The following is a 21,455-nucleotide window of genomic DNA, read 5'->3' as shown; positions in this document are numbered from 1 at the left end:
TTTTGACACTAGGGACAAAATTTGTACAACTTTGGTATTGGACCTTCAGATGATACCATAGACCAAATATCAAAGCTCAAGGCCATTTACTTTCAGACCAGAAGATTTTTCAAGTTTTCACTATATGTACAGTACGCTCAGCGCGGCTTTTGCAAAACCTGCGTGTCCCCGCAGATGTGACTCATCGAGGACGAAAATTTGCTCAAATATTGTCCGCGTAATCCCGCGGACAGGAAATTTTCACCACCGCGGACATGAATCTACAGCCGGAAGCGTTTCCCCCGCGAACACTGTGGGTTAATTGCGGGGAACGCAGGGTCAACTCGGTGGACCGCGGGGTATTTCATCGTTGAAAACGGATTGAATTTTAAAGTATTTTAATGGAACTTGTAAACTTTATGAAAAACATGTAAAAGTACAGTTAAGAATTTATATTAGAGTCTACTAAAATAATTTATTTGCCTTTATTTTCCATTTCAGAATGTTTTTAGACGTCAATTTCAGAAGTTGAAACAGCTAGCGTCCGGGGCCGTAACGCTAGTCAAAAGTTATTGCAACCTGTATTTTTTCCCTGACCCCGATTATTTAAGTTAACGTTATAATGTATTTATTTCCGTGTGAATATTCATAAGTTTTGAAATGACAAGCTGTTCGGGCCCGTTTTGCTACCAAAAAAAGTTATTTCACCAGGTATTTTCCGTATTTTTCCAGTAAATCTGATCTTCAATCAGTTACAGGTGTAAACATATTTTTTTATACAAATGAGTATACCTTACGGAATTCACTTATAAGTCACTTATAGGCTATTTTATATGTAGATTATACTTCACTTAGTCAATTCACCTATAAGTCAAGTATATGTATTTTAAATGCAAATTAGATGTAAGTGCAGTATATGTCTGGCATTTTGACATATAAGTGAAGTATAAGTTATATATAAGTCACATATATGTGACATGTAAGTCAAAGATATGCTCAACTTATAAGTAACATATAAGTGACTTATATGTTACATATAAGTGACTTACATGTTACATATAAGTGATTTAATATAAGTCACTTAATAGTAACATATAAGTCACATGTAAGTCGCATATATGTTGCTTGATGTCAAAAAAGCTTGAAATAAAATAAAAGTTTAGTAATTTAATTTCAAAAATGTTTATTAATTTATATTCATAGTCATATAAATGAGCAAAATACAAAATTCAACATACATATCCTTCAGTTCAATCATCTTACATTCACTATAACAAAAACAATATTCATTTGTAACAGCAAGTTTTTGTTTTTTACTGGTTTTCTTGGAATCAAACACTTTATTTATACAATTATTTTGCTGGAAGTCTGTCGGTGAGGAACTGTTCAAATCATAAATTTGATCAAATGTTTCTGATTATTCAAACTACTATTTCTTCTATTGATGTCTGTTTCAGTGCTCTGATTCTGTTTCCTCGGAGAACTTCATGTGGCTGTGTTCACCTTTAAAGATAAAATTCATAATTAATTAAAAAAGATGTGGAATAAATTCCGACCATTGTAAATGCAGTTATATTTCATATTTTGTATATCATCAAACTATATTAGCTATTTATGCTTATGCATATACAAATATACTAAGTTACACAGTATCTCATTTTAGTGCACAAGTCAACAGTGTTGTTTAAGAATTGCTAAAAGTCTCTATAAGAATTGATTAACAGCACTATTTGCAACAACATTTATTATGCTCTTTTCTGTGAAAGATTAAGAGCAGTAAGTATAGAGATTAAAAAAATATACCTTTTCAGGCTCAATACTGCATATCATTATTCACCTGGCATCTCAAAGTAAGAACTGGTCCCACTAGCCTGCAATGTATGTAAAATGTAATATCAGAAATCTCCATTGAAAACAACAATAAAATGTTAAATGATTATGATAACCCTGTCTTATTCAGCTGCATAAAACTACTGATTGTACTATTTAGTTCTAATAATTCAATTAATTTGACTATTAAATCTAGATTTAAATCAATTACAAGTATTAGTAAATCTAAAATAAAAACAGCCTTGATCTCTCAAGTTACAAATTTTAGTTTGCTGCCATCTTACTTTGATTGTTTAATATATAACCCATAAATGTAACTCAAAGGTATTTACCTGATTTTGTTGTATATCTTCTTGTCCAAGGTGATTCTTCTTGTCATTCTTATTTACCATAACTATACTTAAACATCTTAAACAAAACAATATCTCTAAATTTCCTAAAACATCAAGTAGATTCTCTGTGATTTCCACCAGCTTGCTAACCTAAATGTTTCAGACTTACAACTGTGTACCTGGGCAGGTCCAATGTTATGTGCAACAGGGTAAATCCAAAAATCAAAGCACTCATCAGTTCTATCTTACAATCATTGAATGTGAAAAAAAATCAAATAAATTATAGATATGTAAAGTTTAAAAATCATTATACATTTTTGAAAAAGAAAATGCAATGTCATTTTTTACAAATTCATGATAGGAAATGTTATCTTTCCCCAAAATAATCACATGGAACAGTCTGATTTGTAGGAATAACCAGTCAAACAAGAGCTGTCGGTAGGACAGCAACGCTCGACTATACTTAGTGCTTGATAGTAAAAAAAATGCTTGATACAGTTACCTCCTCCTGTTTACAGGTTGGGGTCATGATGGTGAACAAGTGTGCAAAGTTTCAAAGCCATAATGTCAATGGACTCTGAAAATATTTGAACTATTACAAAAACTTTAACGTAAATTCTAAGTCGAAAAAGGGGCATAATTCTGTCAAAATGCTTGATAGAGTTACCTCCTCCTGTCTACAGGTTAGGGTCATGATGGTGAACAAGTGTGCAAAGTTTCAAAGCCATATGTCAATGGACTTTGAAAATATTTTAACTATTACAAAAACTTTAACGTAAATTCTAAGTCGAAAAAGGGGCATAATTCTGTCAAAATGCTTGATAGAGTTACCTCCTCCTGTCTACAGGTTGGGGTCATGATGGTGAACAAGTGTGCAAAGTTTCAAAGCCATATGTCAATGGACTTTGAAAATATTTGAACTATTACAAAAACTTTAACATAAGTGGTTACGCCGACGCCGACGCGGACACCGACGCTCGGGTGACTGCAATAGCTCTACTTATTCTTATCGAATAGTCGAGCTAAAAATTAGTCATGCACATATGGTGGCAAAGGCAGGTGGCCAGTTTTATCAGACCTCTGATCTATGTGGTGTATCAGTGGATGTAGAAAATATAAGCAATCTTCAGGCATATTGGTTCCTTGATTTTATATAGATTAAAAGGGCAATATAAACTGTTTATTTCAAGCACTGTTTTTTTTAATGTTTAAATATCTAAAATACACTAGGCCTAAATGTCTTAAAAATAACACTTGTATATTAAAAAAAAAAATATACCTCTTTTTCTTGTTAGAATATCTTACTTCAGCGAAATTAGGTCTGTAAGAAGTACAGTAGGTAAAAACATATAGATTTCAATGTCTGTTTCAAGTTAGAAAAAAACAAGAGTAGAATTATGCCTTGGGTGACTTTAATGTGAAATATTTTCCTTGTGAGAAGAAATGACATGGAATTTCATTTCTGTCCATGGTAGCCTAGAAATCACTGATTGAATGCCATTTCTGTCCCAATTCCGCACAGAATATGTACCAAAATTTTTTACAGGTAATATACTTAATTGATAATCATTTTTTCTATTATCTTATTTAAAAACCCCCAGCTATGTTCAAAAATTAATAAGCAACATTTAAAAAAAAATCTTAATTGTTTGTGATTAAGGTCTAAGATTATAGTATTTTAAATTCTGAGTATTTTGATACCCATTGTGTTAAAGCAAAGAATTACAAATCAACTTCAATAAATTTTACCCATTTTCTCATGTTTTTGTACTTAGTAATTTTTTCAGCTTTGCTCAGTAATAAAAAGTCTTGCAAAAGTTCTAAGTTTTCACTTATATCTAACATAGAAACTGGTTACTTCAAACTTCACCAGTATAAGGCACTTATAGGTGACTTGTATGTGACTTATATGTTGGGGAAAAAATGGCCAAAAGTGACTTATATGTAGCATATAGTTCTCTTATAGGTCAAGTATAAGTTGCATATAAGAAACATATAAGTCACTTAAAGTCATTTTGGTAAGGGTAATATTTACCGACAAGAACCGTCAAGGACCAACAAGAACCCATGTGTTGTTAATAAACATGTACTCGTACATATTAAATACATGCAAGGCTTACTTATTTTCTTTTAATCTGAGTGTTTGTTTTTTGTTTCGTTTTTTTTTATATACAGTGTAGAAAATTAAAAATATGGTGACCGACAAGAAAAAAAATCTGATGCAACGCGTGTACTGTAACGTTCATACCGACAAGAAACCTTTGGTAACTTTACATAATCAGTTGTAAAATTTGTGTTGAAAATATCTTATGAACATGTTTCCACTTTTTCATTGAAGACATTGCATGAATATCTATGACTACCGACAGGAAAAAAACAAGAAACATGGCAATGCCATGAAACCAGGTTTTCAATTATCACCATTGTAGATAAATATGTTGTATTTGAAATACAAATACAAGCAACAAACAATGTAACTATGTGCAATGTAAAACATGAATAATGTAGGAGGAATTGCCACTGAAGAAGTGTTCACTATATATTCTGTATAAGGAAAAAAAAAGGGCCATAATTAGGTCAACAATTATCCAATCACAAAACCCCGACAATATGTGCCAGGGCGCTTGGTGACAAAGCTTCTGTGAAAGTTTGAACAAAATCCGTTGAGAAATGTAGGACGAGTTCAGCACAGAAGAATTTGTTCACTATATATTGATAATTCTGTATAAGAAAAAAAAAACAAAGGGCCATAAATAGGTCAAATATTATCCAATCACAAAATCCAGACAATATGCGCCAGGGCACTTGATAACAAAGCTTTTGTGAAAGTTTGGTCAAAATCCGTTGAGAAATGTAGGAGAAGTTGCGCACGATAGAAATTGTTCACTATATATTCTGTATAAGGAAAAAAAAAGGGCCATAATTAGGTCAAATATTATCCAATCACAAAACCCTGACAATATGCGCCAGGGCACATGATGACATAGCTTCTGTGAAAGTTTGAACAAAATCCCTTGAGAATTGTAGAGGGAGTTCAGCACAGAAGAAATTGTTCACTATATATTCTATATAAGGAAAAAAAACAAAGGGCAATAATTAGGTCAAATATTATCCAATCACAAAACCCCGACAATATGCCCCAGGGCACTTGGTGACAAAGGTTCTGTGAAAGTTTGGTCAAAATCCGTGGAGAAATGTAGGAGGAGTTGCGCACAGAAGATATTGTTCACTATATATTCTATATAAGGAAAAAAAAACAAAGGGCCGTAATTAGGTCAAATATTATCCAATCGCAAAACCCAGACAATATGCTCAAGGGCAATTGATGACAAAGCTTCTGTGAAAGTTTGGTCAAAATCCGTTGAGAAATGTAGAAGGAGTTGCGCACAGAAGAAATTGTTCACTATATATTCTATATAAGGAAAAAAAACAAAGGGCCATAATTAGGTCAAATATTATCCAATCGCAAAAACCCCGACAATATGCGCCAGGGCACTTGATGACAAAGCTTCTGTGAAAGTTTGGTCAAAATCCGTTGAGAAATGTAGAAGGAGTTGCGCACAGAAGAAATTGTTTACGCCCGCCCGCCGCCCGTCCGCCGGCCGCCCATTCCGCCCCGCCGACATACCTCAATCTAATAACCAGTTTTTTCCTTCGGAAAACCTGGTTAATAATCAGACATTCTGCGTAGCGAAGACTTACCGGCAAGACATTTTATTATAAACATGTATTTATTTCATTTCTAGATATATTTAATCTTTACAATGGAATATGTAGGACTACCGACAAGAAAACGGATATATTAAAATTTCTTTTGTCTCAATTTTTATTGTGATAATAAGCACCTCTGTCACGCACGTGGCTACAAGTTTTAACAAAAACAAATCTAATGTAGATCCCTGGAAAATAGGCCTAATAATATATCCTATAACGAAACATATAGCCTTTCAACCAGTAAATTAATGTTCAACACTTTTGATGATAGATATCTATATTCGAAAAATTATATTTATTGTTTTCAGACTGGAAGAGATCGGGTATGCAGATCCCTGAATGAATTTGCAGAACAAGATAAAAGTAGGATAGCGTGACGGATTTCTTAAATGATGAAATTTTGGGGTCAACATAGAAACTACATATACCCGAAATTAAAAACAATGAAAATAAATAAAACTAGAACTGCCACTATCATGGCGTGAATACCCCCGCATACCACTTTGTCAGAATCAACAGTGGCCATTTAGAGCTCAAGGACAACCTCCCTGCCAAATCTGAGGTTACTAAGCCAGTGCATTGCTAAGTTATGTATTCTACATGCTTCAAATGTGAAAATGTCAATACATTGCGGACAGGACATTCTTTAGCAATTGAGAATAAAACATTTTTTTTGTCAAGGTCCCTGTGACCTTGACCTTTGACCCAGTGACTTCAAAATCAATAGGGGTCACCTAATAGTCATGATCAACATCCATACCAAATATGAAGACTGTGGGTCAAAGGAATCTTAAGTTAATGGGTGGACAAACTTTTTGAAGTCAAAGTCCCTATGACCTTGACCTTTGATCCAGTGACCTCAAAATCAAAAGGGTCATCTACTAATCATGATCAACATCCATGCCAAATATGAAGACTATGGGTCAAAGGAATCTTAAGTTATTGGGCGGACAAGCTTTTTGAAGTCAAAGCCCCTGTGACCTTGACCTTTGACCTGGTGACCTCAAAATCAATAGGGGTCATCTACTAATCATGACTAACCTCCATGCCAAATATGAAGACTGCAGGTCAAAGGAATCTTAAGTTATTGGGCGGACAAGCTTTTTGAAGTCAAGGCCCCTGTGACCTTGACCTTTGACCTAGTGACCTCAAAATCAATAGGGGTCATCTACTAATCATGACTAACCTCCATGCCAAATATGAAGACTAAGGGTCAAAGGAATCTTAAGTTATTGGGCGGACAAGAAAAAACCGACGGACAGCCGGACAAGCTGATTCCAGTATACCCCCCTTACAACTTTGTTGTGCGGGGGTATAATAACAATTTTATTCTTTGTTCTGTTTTATTTTTTGATAACATCTTTTGCGCTGATATTACATATACCAGCAATGTTGAATAAACTGCACAACGTAAACATGGTGTTGTAACGTTGATTTTTTTTCTCAGAAAATGCTGAAAACAGAAGCATAATACTAGTATTATTTATAATAATCAAATTGTGTTCCATTACAAAATTAATTTTAAAAGTTTAATGAAGATTTTATTTAATTATTTGTTAACATCTTTAGTGCTGATACTGATGAATAAATTGCACAACGGAAACCTTGTACGTAACTTGAGGTCTTGGCTGTCACTGACATTATATTTTCCTGAACATGTTGGAAACAGAAAGAATAATAATTGATGATTAATAATCATAATCAAATTGCTTGATTCCAATATCAATATATACATGATGTTCAAAAACCGTGTATCACACCCATGCTTTCATTTCATAGAAAATTGCCAAATTGAGGGATGAGGTAGTTTTTATTATTAGACATCTTTAACCATTGATTGCAATAAAATAGGAGGTAGGTGTCAAATTTCTAATCTATAGTATAAAAATCTGGAAACACAGTTATCCTACGATCTTTTATTTAAGAATGAAGGATGATGTAATTTTTGTTGTAATATATATTTTCTGTCTATTGAAATAAACAAGGGAAATACCTAAGCTGGGTAGGGGTCAAGTTTTTTATTTATCTAAACAATATCAACTATTTTCTATTTCATAATATTTTTACAGAAAAAAATAATGAGAACAGAAATCAGCAAGGCAAAGGCAACGTTCATAGGGCATGTTTTCCGTCAGCTGTAATAAGCACAGAATGCATATATTAAGTTACATGCATGTAGAAAAAAAATCAACCAACTATCTGTTTAGTCTGTTATTTCATCAAACATTGTAAAATTGAAGGGAACACTGTTTTATTTCTTTTGTAGAAAGTTGTGTTTTCCGTTGACTAATACATTTGGAGTTTGGCGAGTAAAATTTCTAAACTCTATTCTAAAATTTCATCGTCGATTGTAAAAATTTGGGGTGCTGTTATTTTTGTTGCAAGACATGAAATAAACATGGGGATGTAGTAAGAAATGTACTGCTAAAATTAGAACTGTATCATAACCAAAGAAATATCTTTTATATCAAAGAAAAGGCATCGTCAGTAACCCAGGCCGTATATCGGTATCGGTATTAAAAAGCAGTATTTATGGATAGTGGGTTCTGGCGATGACAAAATAAACAATTAAAATTATTTTTAAATTGCAAGGACTGCATATAAATTACTTATTCTTAATGTTAAAATAAAAGCAAATCCACAGTCATAGACTTACAATGTATGTAAGTTTTTTTGTTTGTTTATTTTTTTCTTTTCTTAGATTTACTTATTCTGACCCCCGCGTTCCCCCGCAAAACACGGATGACTGATTTTAACGATAATATGACTGCAATCGTCGGATTTTGGTCCGCGATGGAAACAACTAGACACCGTGGATCGCGGGGGAAAGGATTATTTTTATCGCGGACCTCCACCACGTTTGTCCGCGGTAGAAAAAAATCATCCGCGGTGGTAATGCGGTTAAGGCAAAAGCTGCGGTGAGCGTACTGTATGTAATGAAAATCAATGACCCTAGGGCCATTATTTGAACAATCTTGATAGAGGTCTACAACACAATGTTTCATGCCAAATATCTAATCTATAGCCTTTGCCAAATCAGAGAAGAAGATTTTTTTAGATTTTACTATATACATATAAGGAAAAACCTATGACCCCCCGGGGCGGGGCCAATTTTGACACTAGGGACAAAATTTGAACAACTTTGGTAGAGGACCCATAGATGATACCGTATACCAAAAATCAAAGCTCTGGCCCATGTACTTTCAGACAAGAAGATTTTTTAATTTTGTATTTTTTGAAATCCTTTTCTGGCCCTATGACCTACATATGCAACAGACCGGAACCATTTGAACAACTTTGAAAGGGGACCACCCAAGGATCATTTCTGTAATGTTTGGTTGATGTGCAGTCATTGGTTTCAGAGGAGATGTTGTTTATGTTAAAAGTTGACGAGGCACGACGACGGACGACAGACACAGGGCCATCACAATAGCTCACCCTGAGCATTGCTCAGGTGAGCTAAAAAACAGTAGTTCCTCGAGTGTTAACAAGGTTTTCTCCATATTTGGAAACCTATGGCTCCAAGGTGGGGCCAATTTTTGAAAATGTTTGTTAGAGGACCTACAGATGATATCATTTACCAAATATCAAAGCTCTAAGCCTTGTATCTTCAGAAAAGAAGGTTTTACTAAAATGTACATGTACATTATGAGAGCCATATTGCTCACCTGAATATCAATACTTTCCATGACAAGTTAAAAATTAGTAACCTATTGTTCCTGTTGCCACCTCAGTACTAAACTAAGTGCATAGACAGAAAGGAGGGCTGGCAGACCTCTTAAAGGTCCTCTCTAATTAAACTGGTAGGAAACTAATAACTTTATTACTTACCTGATAGTGGTGTTTAGATATCCTAAATCATCATCACAATCTTCATGAACTTCACTATCTCTGTCCTAAAAGACATTTCATTGTTGATAAATATTTTCACTTTTTAATTTTTTCAATTTCTGAAATTAGCCATCATCTAATGTTCTTACTACATATTTGAATACATCAAGATGAAAATTACAGATAGTAAGTAAATAAAATAGAGCCTGGCCAGACTGCACAGAAGTGTAACTGGCCTGGCTCTATACTGATCACTGTTAGTGACGGGTATGGGTTAACACAACAGCTTAAGGTACTTGATTACCAATAAAGTCAAACTTATCAATATATGCAGGAATAGTTGTTTCTCTGTTAGTTTTTAGGTACAAATATGATAATAGTAATTAAAATAACAAGAGAGCCATGATGGCCCTAATATCTTTCACCTAATTATAAAATCCTCTTCATGACCAGGAGCAACTAATATTATAAATTGTAATTATAAATAAAAAGCAGATATAAAATCTAAATTATAAACTGACCACAAAGTTCATATTTGTATCTGAAACAGTGCACATGCAAAAACATTACTGGTTGCTTATTATGAAGCGAAAACAAAAGTTACTAAAGATTAGTTACTGGTTGCTGTACAAAATCAGTTGATTCCTAGGAAGTCAGTACAGTGAAACTCAGTTATAAGGAACTTGTTCGGACCATGACATTTAGTTTGCTATATCCAAGGTTTATTATAAAGAATATAAAGGAAATAGTTGCTTATAAACAAATTATAAAATTGCAAACATAAATATATATAACAAATAGCTGGCATGTTTGGCAATTTGATAGATACAATTGTTATTTATTCTTATCATAAATTTATACTCGTATCATATGTTTATATACTTACATATTCACAATTATGTATAAAGGTTTTTAAAATATTAATTATAATAATCTGATACTTGTTTCTAAACGCCATTCATGTTATCTATTTTGCAGTCATATGCTACTTATACTTTTACAATTTTACGATGCATTCATGATAGAGAGTATGCTGTATCAGAGTTCGCTACAATTGAGTTCCACAGTAGTTGCTATGAAATTCAATGGTAGATTCACCTGTTGCTATGGAAAGTTAATGTTTGCTATGGAAGTCAGTGGTTGCTTTGCTAAAAGTCAATGTTTGCTATGGAAGTCAATGTTTGCTTTGGAAGTCACTGGTTGCTATGGAAATTTACAATTTGATATGGAAAGTCAATGGCTACTAAGAAGTCACTGGTTGCTTTATAAGACAATGTTGTTATAGAAAGCTTAAAATATGCTATTGGGGTCACCAGTTGCTTTGAAAATATAATGGTTGCTATGGTAAATCAATGTTTGCTATGAAAGTCACTGGTTACAATAGAAAGTCAATGGCTGTTATGTGAGTGCATAGCTGCTATGGGTAGTAGTCATTGGTTGCTATGGAAAGTCAATGGTTGTAATGCCAGTCACCGGCTGCTATTGGAAGTCACTGATTGCTATGAAAGTGAATGGTTGCTTTTGAAAGTTACAGATTGCTATGAAAGTTGATGGTTGCTATGAAAAGTCACTGGTTGCTATGGAAGTCAATGGTTGCTATGGAAAGTAATTGACTGCTTAGAGAAGTCACTCGTTGCTATAGTAAGTTATTGGTTGCTTAAGCCTACAGGCAGTCAATGGTTGTCATGGAAGTCACTAGTTTATACACATATTAAGAAAATCCATGACCCCCAGCCTTTCCATGGGTGGAGCCCTCCACATGATTTAATGCCTAATGGCAATAACTTTTACAAACATCGTACAGGTCAAAAATACAATGCTGCATGCCAAATATATAAGCTCCAGCTTTTTGTTACTTTACTACAGATGTAAGGAAAATCCAAGACCAACTGAGGTGCGGCTGATTTAGACCCCAGTGCTTTAATTTGAACAAACTCGTAAAGGTCCATTAGACAATGCTATATGCCAAATATCTAAGCTCTGTGCATTGTAGTTTCTCATAACGAGACTTTCAAAGATTTTATTTTTTAGCTTCTGTGGCCTCCTAATGCATAAACTGGAACTATTTATGCAACATTTATAAAGGACTACCTATTTAGGGTCATTCCTGTGAAGTTTGGTCAAGACCATCAAGTGGTTTACAAGGAGATGGTGTTTGAAGAAATTGTGGACAATGATGGACTATGAACGACAGACACATGGGTACAACTAAAGCTTACCTCTGAGAATTTTATTCTCAGGTAAGCCAAAAATGAAGCTATTAGCATGCAGGGCAATACAAGGGACGGTCAGAAAATATCCGGACTTTTCATGCTCCTTAAGTCTTTCCACATGCTGCTATATACACACATTATATATTGGTGAAAACTACATTCATTCGCAAATAACGTGGTCAGTTTATTTTCAATGATAGTTGTGTGTACACAGTATTTTGCCCTCTGATATATGATAGGTGTTTCGTCTATCATGGACTCTTTGTTAGAGGAACAACGCTCTGTAATAAAGTTTCTGGTTGCAGAAGGTGAAAAGCCCTGCCACATCTTTCAGAGGCTTAAAAAAAGATTTTCTGATAAATGTGTATTACGTTCAACCTTCTACAACTGGGTTTCTCAGTTTTGTGAAGGCAGAACAAGTGTTTGTGACAGGCCTAGGACTGGGCGGCCAGCTGAGGCGGTGACCCCAACAATGGTAGCAAATGTTAAAGCTTTTGTCAACAAAAATCGTCGAGTAACTTTGAGGAGGTAGCCAACAAGTTTAGCATCGGTAAGGCATCGGCACACAAGATTTTACACGAACACCTAGGCATGAGCAAGGTATGTGCCAGGTGGGTGCCTAGACAGCTGTCCGCAGATCAAAAGGCAACCAGAGTAACCAATGCAAAAGAACATTTAAGTTGTTTTAATCATGAAGGAGATAAGTTTTTGAATCGCTGGAGATGAGATGTGGGTTCATTATTCCGAACCTGAGACAAAAGCTCAGTCAAAGCAGTGGAAACGAGCTGGTTGCCCATCTCCTAAAAAGTTTAAGCTGTTTTCTTTCGGCTGGCAAAGTCATGCTTGTTGCCTTTTGGGATTCACGAGGAATGATATTTACTCATTTCATGCCAAAAGGTCAAACTGTCACCGCAAAATACTATTCTGAAGTAATTCTGAAAAATCTCAGAGAAAAGCTGAAGTAAATGCGTCCCAGGTTAGCACAGAAAAATGTCCTCCTTCTTCACGATAACTACACAGCTACAGTGGCGGTTATCAACTCCTACAAATGGCAATTGTTGTCTCACCCTCCTTATAGCCCAGACCTCGCCCCCTGTGACTTTTATTTGTTTACAGAACTGAAAAAGTTGCTCGCTGGAAAGAAATATAAGACCAGGGCGGCTTTGATATCTGCTGTTACACAGTACCTAAAACATAGGTCTACGTCATGGTTCACAGTGGGAATACAAAAGCTCCCACGAAGATGGCAAAAGTGCGTAGACGTAGGTGGAGAATATTTTGAAAAAGAGTAGAAAGATTTTTTTTAAAATGTTGAATGGTTTTCGAGAACGAGTCAAAAGTTAGAATATTTTCTGACTTCCCCTCGTATATGTACAAAGCCAGACATAATCCTAAAAGATTACTTGACCTTAAATATCACTGTAAAGAAAGCAATCCAAAAATGATTTGTTTATTATATCCTAAATACCTTGCCATTTTGTCCAGTCCTTTTCTTTAACCCATCAGGTAATTGTTCCTAGAAAAAAAAAAAACAAGATTGCATTTGAGAACAAGATTGCATTTGAAAAAAATGCTATGCCACCGCATTAATACAACACTAAATAGTAGTGTAGGAACAGATTTTTTTTGTTTCTATACAATTGAAGATTGTCATAATGCATAGATCCCTGACCTATCTAATTCTTATTATCAGATTAGTGATTAAATCTATTGTTAATCAAATAAAAGATCAGAGCAGGAATATATCAATGCACTTGAGTCTAGTGAATTTGGTGGTGAAGGTCATATTTCACGCAGCCTAAATTTCATGACTACATCAAAGGACAACACAGTAAGACACTTTGTCAAAATCTAGGTAAGCTGATATCAAAGTCCACTTTACATCTTAATCTGTGCACATGGTTCAAATTTCATAGCTGTAGATCAAAGCACAAGAAAGTAGGTCAAATTATCAAAATCTAGGTCACCTGATATCAAAGTTCAATTTTACAACTAAAACTGTGCACATGGTCAAAATTTCATTGCTGTACATCAAAGGACAAGAAAGTAGGTCACTGTCCCCTTGGTCAAGGCAAAATTTTGACCCAAGGGTTTAATTCAAAACAATCTTGATACAGGTCCACCAAACATCATTTCAAGTCAAATATCTAAGCTGAAGCTTTCTCCCATTCAGAAACCATTTGTTTTATTTTCTGTTTTTACTATGTGTACATAATGAGAATCATGCCCCCGAATAACTTTGGTAGAGGACCTATAGATGATATTATATAGCAAACATGAAAGCTCTATGCCTTGTACCTTCAGACAAAAATATTTTTTTTTTTTTACTAGATATACATAATGTAAATCAATGACCCCCGGGGCAGAACCAATTTTGACCCCAGGGCTAAAATTTGAACAATCTTGGTAGAGGTTCACTTCGCAAAGTCTCATGCCATATATTTAAACTTAAGCCTTTGTCAATTCAGAGAAGAAGATTTTTCAAGTTTTTATTTTATACATATAAGGAAATCTAGCGCCTCTGGGGCAGGGCAATTTCAACACTAGGTGCATAATTAAAACAACTTTAGTAGAGGACCCAAAGATGATATTATATACCAAATATCAAAGCTTTAAGCCTTGTACCTTCAGATAAGAAGATTTTTTAATTTTTTACTCTATGTTCATAGTGAAAATCAATGACCCCTAGGGGTGGGGCCAATTTTGACCCCAGGGCTATAATTTGAACAATCTTGCTAAGGCTTCACTAAACAATGTTTCATGCAAAATATCTTACCTCTAGCATTTGTCAATTACTAGAAGATTTTTTTTAATGTTTTTACTGTAAGTTTTTACTATATACATTATAAGGATAATCAATGACCCCCGGGGCAGGGTCGATTTTGACCCCAGGCTATAATTTGAACAATCTGGGTAGAGGTCTACAAGACAATGCCTTATGCAAAATATTTAAGCTCTAGACCTTTTGGGTCCTTATAAGAAGGTATTTTAAGTTTTAACTATATGTACATATAGTGAAAATCAATGACCCCTGGGGCGGGGCCGATTTTGACCCAGGGCTATAATTTGAACAATCTTGGTAAGGGTCTACCAGACAATGCCTTATGCAAAATATCTAAGCTCTAGCCCTTTTGGGTCTTTACAAGAAGGTATTTTAAGTTTTTACTATATGTACATACAGTGAAAATCAATGACCCCCGGGGCGGGGCCCATTTATACCCTAGGGCTATAATTTGAACAATATTGGTAGAGGTCTACCAGACAATGCCTTATGCAAAATATCTAAGCTCTAGGCCTTTTGGGTCTTTACAAGAAGGTATTTTTAGTTTTTACTATATGTACATATAGTGAAAATCAATGACCCCTGGGGCGGGGCCGATTTTGACCCAAGGGCTATAATTTGAACAATCTTGGTAGAGGTCTACCAGACAATGCCGTATGCAAAATATCTAAGCTCTAGGCCTTTTGGGTCTTTACAAGAAGTTTTTTTAAATTTATTCTTATAATTCCTTTCGGTTGCCATGGCAACCAGATTTCTGCATGGAATGAAATTCTTTGAACAACTTTGGAAGCCCTTCACCCAAGGATCAATCCTGCCAAGTTTGGTTTAAATTGGACTAGTGGTTTTTCACAAGAAGATTTTTTAAGTTCACTATATAATCTATATAACACACACACACACAAACAAACACACACACAGGTGAATCGCTATATGCCACCGCATCGCAGATGCTGCGGTGGCATAAAAATGCTATGCCACCGCATTAATACAACACTAAATAGTAGTGTAGGAACAGATTTTATTTGTTTCTATACTATTGAAGATTGTCATAATGCATAGATCCCTAACCTATCTAATTCTTATTATCAGATTAGTGGTTAAATCTATTGTTAATCAAATAAAAGTTCAGAGTAGGAATATATCAATGCACTTGAGTCTAGTGAATTTGGCGGTGAAGGTCATATTTTACACAGCCTAAATTTCATGACTACATCAAAGGACAACACAGTAAGACACTTTGTCAAAATCTAGATCAGCTGATATCAAAGTTCACTTTACATCTTAATCTGTGCACATGGTTCAAATTTCATAGATGTACATCAAAGGACAAGAAAGTAGGTCACATTATCAAAATCTATGTCACCTGATATCAAAGTTCAATTTTACAACTAAAACTGTGCACATGGTCAAAATTTCATTGCTGTACATCAAAGAACAAGAAAGTAGTCGTCACTGTCCTGACTTGGGCAACAAAACAATCTTGATACAGGTCCACCAGACAACATTTCAAGTCATATATCTAAGCTGTAGCCTTCTCCCATTCAGAAAACATTTTGTTTTATTTTCTGTTTACTAAAAAAATTGTGTACATAATGAGAGACAGATAAGGAAAACCTATGGCCCCAGGGCCGGCCTGATTTTGACACTTAAGAGGCAAAATTTGAACAACTTTGGTAGAGTACCTATAGATGATATCATATAACAAATATTAAAGCTTTAAGCCTTGTACCTTCAGACAATAAGATTTTTTTATTTTTTACTATATGTATATTATATTGAAAATCAATGATCCCCGGGGCAGGGGCAATTTTGACCCCAGGGCTATAATTCGAACAATCTTGCTAGAGGTTCACTACACAATGTTTCATGCAAAATATCTAACCTCTAGCATTTGTCAATTGCTAGAAGAATTTTTAAAAAAAGTTTTTACCTTAAGTTTTTACTATATACATATAAGGAAAACCAATGACCCCCGGGGCAATAATATTGTCAATAATTTCTTAATTTCACACCTTTAATGTCATAACTGGAGGATTAAACAACAAAATATTGAACAGAAAACTTTTAATACGTTTGTAGAGGTGTTGCTGCTATAATTATCTCTTTCGTTCCATAATTTTAAACAAACATAAACATGATACGATTAGGTTTTTGAAGTTGTTATCGGCGATGAAAACTGTGAAAATAATTAAAGGTTAATTGGTTGATGTGCCTTGTAGTAAAATGGTGATTTAATTGAGTAAGTCATGTCATTCTTATAACAAGAATGTAAAAATATGTTTGTGGTGAAAGACATTCATAATACATTTTGTACCTCTAAAGAAGTTTAAAAATTTTATAATGTTAAAAAGTAAAAGAAAATAAATGAAAATAAAAAAAATAATAGTGTATGCTTAATATCTTCTCATTTGAAATAGGTTAGCCCAGAAATAAACATGTGTACAGTACATGGTATCCCTTAATATATTGCCTGGTTTTCTGTTTGGCCAAACTCATTAATGAGACCAACCCGCTATTAAGACCAGATTTGTAAAGTCCCTTCATTGGTCTCATTAGCGAGTTTTTACTGTACACATATAGTTAAAAACAATGACACCCCTGGGGCAGTTGTGACTCAAGGACTTTTATTTGAACAAACTTTGTAGACACTTATTAGAAGATGTTTCATGCTTAATATCTAACTCTAGCTATTTGGGATTTTTTCAAAGAGGTTATTTAAGTTTTTGCTATACACATATAAGGAAAATCAATGACCCCCGGGGCAGGGCCAATTTTGACCCCAGGGCTTTTATTTGAACAAACTTAGTAGACACCCATTAGAACGTATTTCATGCTAAATATCTTAGCTCAAGCTCTTTGATTTCTTTAAAAGAAGATTTTTTAAGTTTTTACTATATGCATACAGGGAAAATCAATGACCCCCCTGGGGCGGGGCCAATTTTGACCCCAGGGCTTTTATTTGAACAAACTTGGTAGACACTCATTAGAAAATGTTTCATGCCAAATATCTAAGCTCTAGCTCTTTGGGTTCTTTAAAAGAAGATTATTTAAGTTTTTACTATATGCATATAGGGAAAATCAATGACCCCCTGGGGCAGGGCCAATTTTGACCCAAGGGCTTTTATTTGAACAAACTTGGTAGACACTCATTAGAAGATGTTTCATGCCAAATATCTAAGCTCTAGCTCTTTGGGTTCTTTAAAAGAAGATATTTAAAGTTTTTTCTTTCGGTTGCCATGGCAACCAGAGTTCTGCATGGAATTAAATTCTTTGAACACTTTTTAAAGGTGACCACCAAAGGAACATTCCTGTGAAGTTTTGGATGAAATTGGCTAAGTGGTTTATGAGGAGATGTCATTTGAAGCAAAAGTTTACGGACGGACGCCGGCCGGACGAAAAGCGATCACAAAACTTTGTGACAGGTGAGCTAAAAAATGTGTTCATCATATCATTATTATGCATTTCATCATTCGCTATTCTTAATTATTTATAAAAAAACAAACAACAACAAAAAAACAAGATGCATTGTGAAAAATGTTATGCCACCGCATTAATACAACACTAAATAGTAGTGAAGGAACAGATTTTTTTGTTTCTATACAATTGAAGATTGCCATAACGCATAGATGCCTGACCTATCTAATTCTTATTATCAGAAAAATGGTTAAATCAATTGTTATTCAAACAAGAATTTGTAACAGAGTTACCAACGTCCCCCGCCTCGGGAAGTTTTATATGAAGCATAAATTTGTGCTACTTCAAAAGATTGAGGTATGGATCTTAGGACATTCAGTCCAAAATTATGATCAATACTAGATCTCCAAATGCAACACTAAATTTGTTAAAAAAAAAAATAAAAATAAAACACGGAATTTAAAAATCTATCATGTTCAGCTTTGACCTTGACCTTGGAGGTAGGGGAGCAGGTGTTGTGCATGACATAATGTCTTATCATTGAGACTATTTGTGCCAAGTATTTTCAAAATCCCTTGAACTATGAATAAGTTATAGATTGGACACAAAATATACCCTATAACAGACTATGTAAATCTTCGACCTCTAAGTGTGACCTTGACCTTGGAGGTAGGGACACAGATGTTACGCATGGCATATCATCTAATCATTGTGACTATTTGTGCCAAGTATTTTCAAAATCCCTTAATATATTAAGAAGTAATGGACGATACACAAAATATACCAAATAACAGTCTCTATTAACCTTTGACCTCTAAGTGTGAGCTTGACCTTGGAGGTAGGGGTGCAGGTGTTGTACTTGACATATTGTCTGATTATTGTGACTATTTGTGCCAAGTTATTTCAAAATCCCTTGAACTATGAAGGAGTTTTAGATCCAACACAAAATATACCCTATAACAGACTATGCTAAATTTTGACCTCTAAGTGTGACCTAGACCTTGGAGGTAGGGATGCAGGTGTTGCACATGACACATCCTCTTATTATAGAAACTATTTGTGCGAAGTATTTTCAAAATTCTTTGATCTATGAAAAAGTTATGGACCGGACACAAAATATATCCTGTAACAGACTATATAAGTATTTGACCTCCAAGTGTGACCTTGACCTTGGAGGTACGTGACCGGTTTTTGCTCATGACACATCGTCTGATTATTGTGAACAATTATGGCAAGTATTTACAAAATTCCTTCATAGATAAGAAAGTTGTGGACCGGACACGACATATACCCTCAAATAGACAATGTTGACCTTAAATAAGCAAGTGCGGCCTTGACACTGGAGGTAGGGGTCTGGCTATTGCGCATGACACATCTACTTAACTCTAAAAATACTAAATTAATCCACACAAAAATACACGTGTGCACAACTACACATGCTGAGCAACATTCCTGTAAAGTTTCATGAATCTAAGTCAAATACTTTTTGAGCTACATGCAACACAAAATGAGAACATATAGACAGACGAAAGGACGGATGGACAAGGGTAAATCTAAATGCCCCTCTAAAGTGGGAGCACAAAAATGCAGGTTGCAATTTTAGCTTGAAATGAAATATCTAACAGACACATCTAGTTTCTTTGGTGTTTGTAGGAATATGGTTAGATACCTTGCCAGGTTAGTATTAGAGCAGCCTTTACATAAACCTAACATTAAATACTTTATCACTTAATGTTTTCTTTCAACATGGTGAACTTTAATAGAAGGTTCCATTTGTTTACTTTATAATAATGGTGCACAAAGTAAATTGAATGATCCACCATATTTGTATTCAGTTTTCTTTCATATAGTAAAACAATCGAATAATCTATCTCTCTTGACAATAAAACAACAGCACCGCTAGGCGGAGCATTATATGCCTGAAAGTGTTTTTTTTTTGTTAGTAAGGTTAAAACATTTGTAAGACATGGGAATAAGGTACAGTATTACCTCCTTCAAAAAGTAATTATCCTTTATATATGAAGAACCTTCATATATATATATATATACAGTTGCTGTTTTCAAAGCACCACCATCAAGTTGTAGTTATGCTCCAGAAACCACAACTTTCAGTTTAAAGATCAGTGTGACCTTGACCTTTGACCTTATGACCCTAAAATCAATAAAGGTCATGTATTGGACATGGCTGTTCATCCTATAAAATTTTAAAGCTGTAGATTGATAAATGCTTAAGTTATTGAGCGGAATCTGTTTTCAGTATTAAGGTAACAGTGACCTTGACCTTTGACCTTGTGACCACAAAATCAAAAGGGGTCTTCCACACAATATGAACAATCATCCTATGAAGTTTGAATACCGTGGGCCAAATGGAACTTAAGTTATGCTCCAGAAACCATGTTAAGTTTTAACGTAAAAGTGACCTTGACCTTTGACCTTGTGACCCCAAAATCGATAGGGGTCTTCTACCCAATATGGACAATCATCCTATAAAGTTTGAATTCTGTGGGCTAAATGGAACTTTAGGTATGCTCGGGAAACCATTTTCAGTTGTAGGGTAATAGTGACCTTTGACCTTGTGACCCCAAAATCAATAGGGGTCTTCTACCCAATATGGACAATTATCCTATTAAGTTTGAATACTGTGGGCCAAATAGAACTTAAGTTATGCTCCAGAAACCATTTTCAGTTTTAAGGTAATAGTGACCTTGAACTTTAACCTTGTGACCCTAAAAAGTTAGGGGTCTTCTACCCAATATGGACAATCAATCTATAAGGTTTGAATACTGTGGGCCAAATGGAACTTGAGTTATGCTCCGGAAACCATCTTCAGTTTTAAGGTAACAGTGACCTTGACCTTTGACCTTGTGACCTCAAAATCAATAGGGGTCTTCTACACAATATGAACAATCATCCTATGAAGTTTGAATACTGTGGGCCAACTGTGGGAACTTAAGTTATGCTCCGGAAACCATTTTCAGTTGTAGGGTAATAGTGACCTTGACCTTTGATTTTGTGACCCAGAAAATCAATAGGGGTCTTCTACCCAAATATGGACAATTATCCTATGAAGTTTGAATACTGTGGGCCAAATAGAACTTAAGTTATGCTCCAGAAACCATTTTCAGTTTTAAGGTAATAGTGACCTTGAACTTTAACCTTGTGACCCTAAAAAGTTAGGGGTCTTCTACCCAATATGGACATTCAATCTATAAGGTTTGAATACTGTGGGCCAAATGGAACTTAAGTTATGCTCCGGAAACCATCTTCAGTTTTAAGGTAACAGTGACCTTGACCTTTGACCTTGTGACCTCAAAATCAATAGGGGTCTTCTACACAATATGAACAATCATCCTATGAAGT

The 21,455-nt window shown here is 34.8% G+C and overlaps 1 protein-coding gene and 1 long non-coding RNA gene across 2 annotated transcripts in view; both read right to left on the bottom strand.

Annotated features, from left to right (window-relative positions):
• Positions 1-1,095: 1,095 nt before the first annotated feature.
• On the bottom strand, positions 1,096-2,384 carry LOC132730197 (uncharacterized). The gene is made up of 3 exons (XR_009625729.1): positions 2,142-2,384; positions 1,783-1,850; positions 1,096-1,482 (listed from the first exon to the last, which is right to left on the bottom strand). It is a non-coding gene; the product is annotated as an uncharacterized LOC132730197 (long non-coding RNA).
• A 7,237-nt stretch (positions 2,385-9,621) lies between these two features.
• LOC132730196 (ero1-like protein) overlaps positions 9,622-21,455 on the bottom strand; it is a 46,681-nt gene continuing 34,847 nt past the window's right edge. The window contains exons 4-5 of the mRNA XM_060716051.1: positions 13,368-13,415; positions 9,622-9,751 (exon numbers count right to left, since the gene is read on the bottom strand). Coding sequence (XP_060572034.1) covers positions 9,683-9,751; positions 13,368-13,415 — 117 coding nt within the window. The 3' untranslated portion in view covers positions 9,622-9,682. The remainder of the gene's footprint in view (positions 9,752-13,367; positions 13,416-21,455) is intronic.

The sequence above is a fragment of the Ruditapes philippinarum genome, unplaced genomic scaffold (assembly GCF_026571515.1).
Source record: "Ruditapes philippinarum isolate M1 unplaced genomic scaffold, ASM2657151v2 ctg4602_1_1_1_1, whole genome shotgun sequence".
NCBI classification, from domain to species: domain Eukaryota; kingdom Metazoa; phylum Mollusca; class Bivalvia; order Venerida; family Veneridae; genus Ruditapes; species Ruditapes philippinarum.
This window is presented reverse-complemented; position numbering and strand designations above follow the sequence as displayed.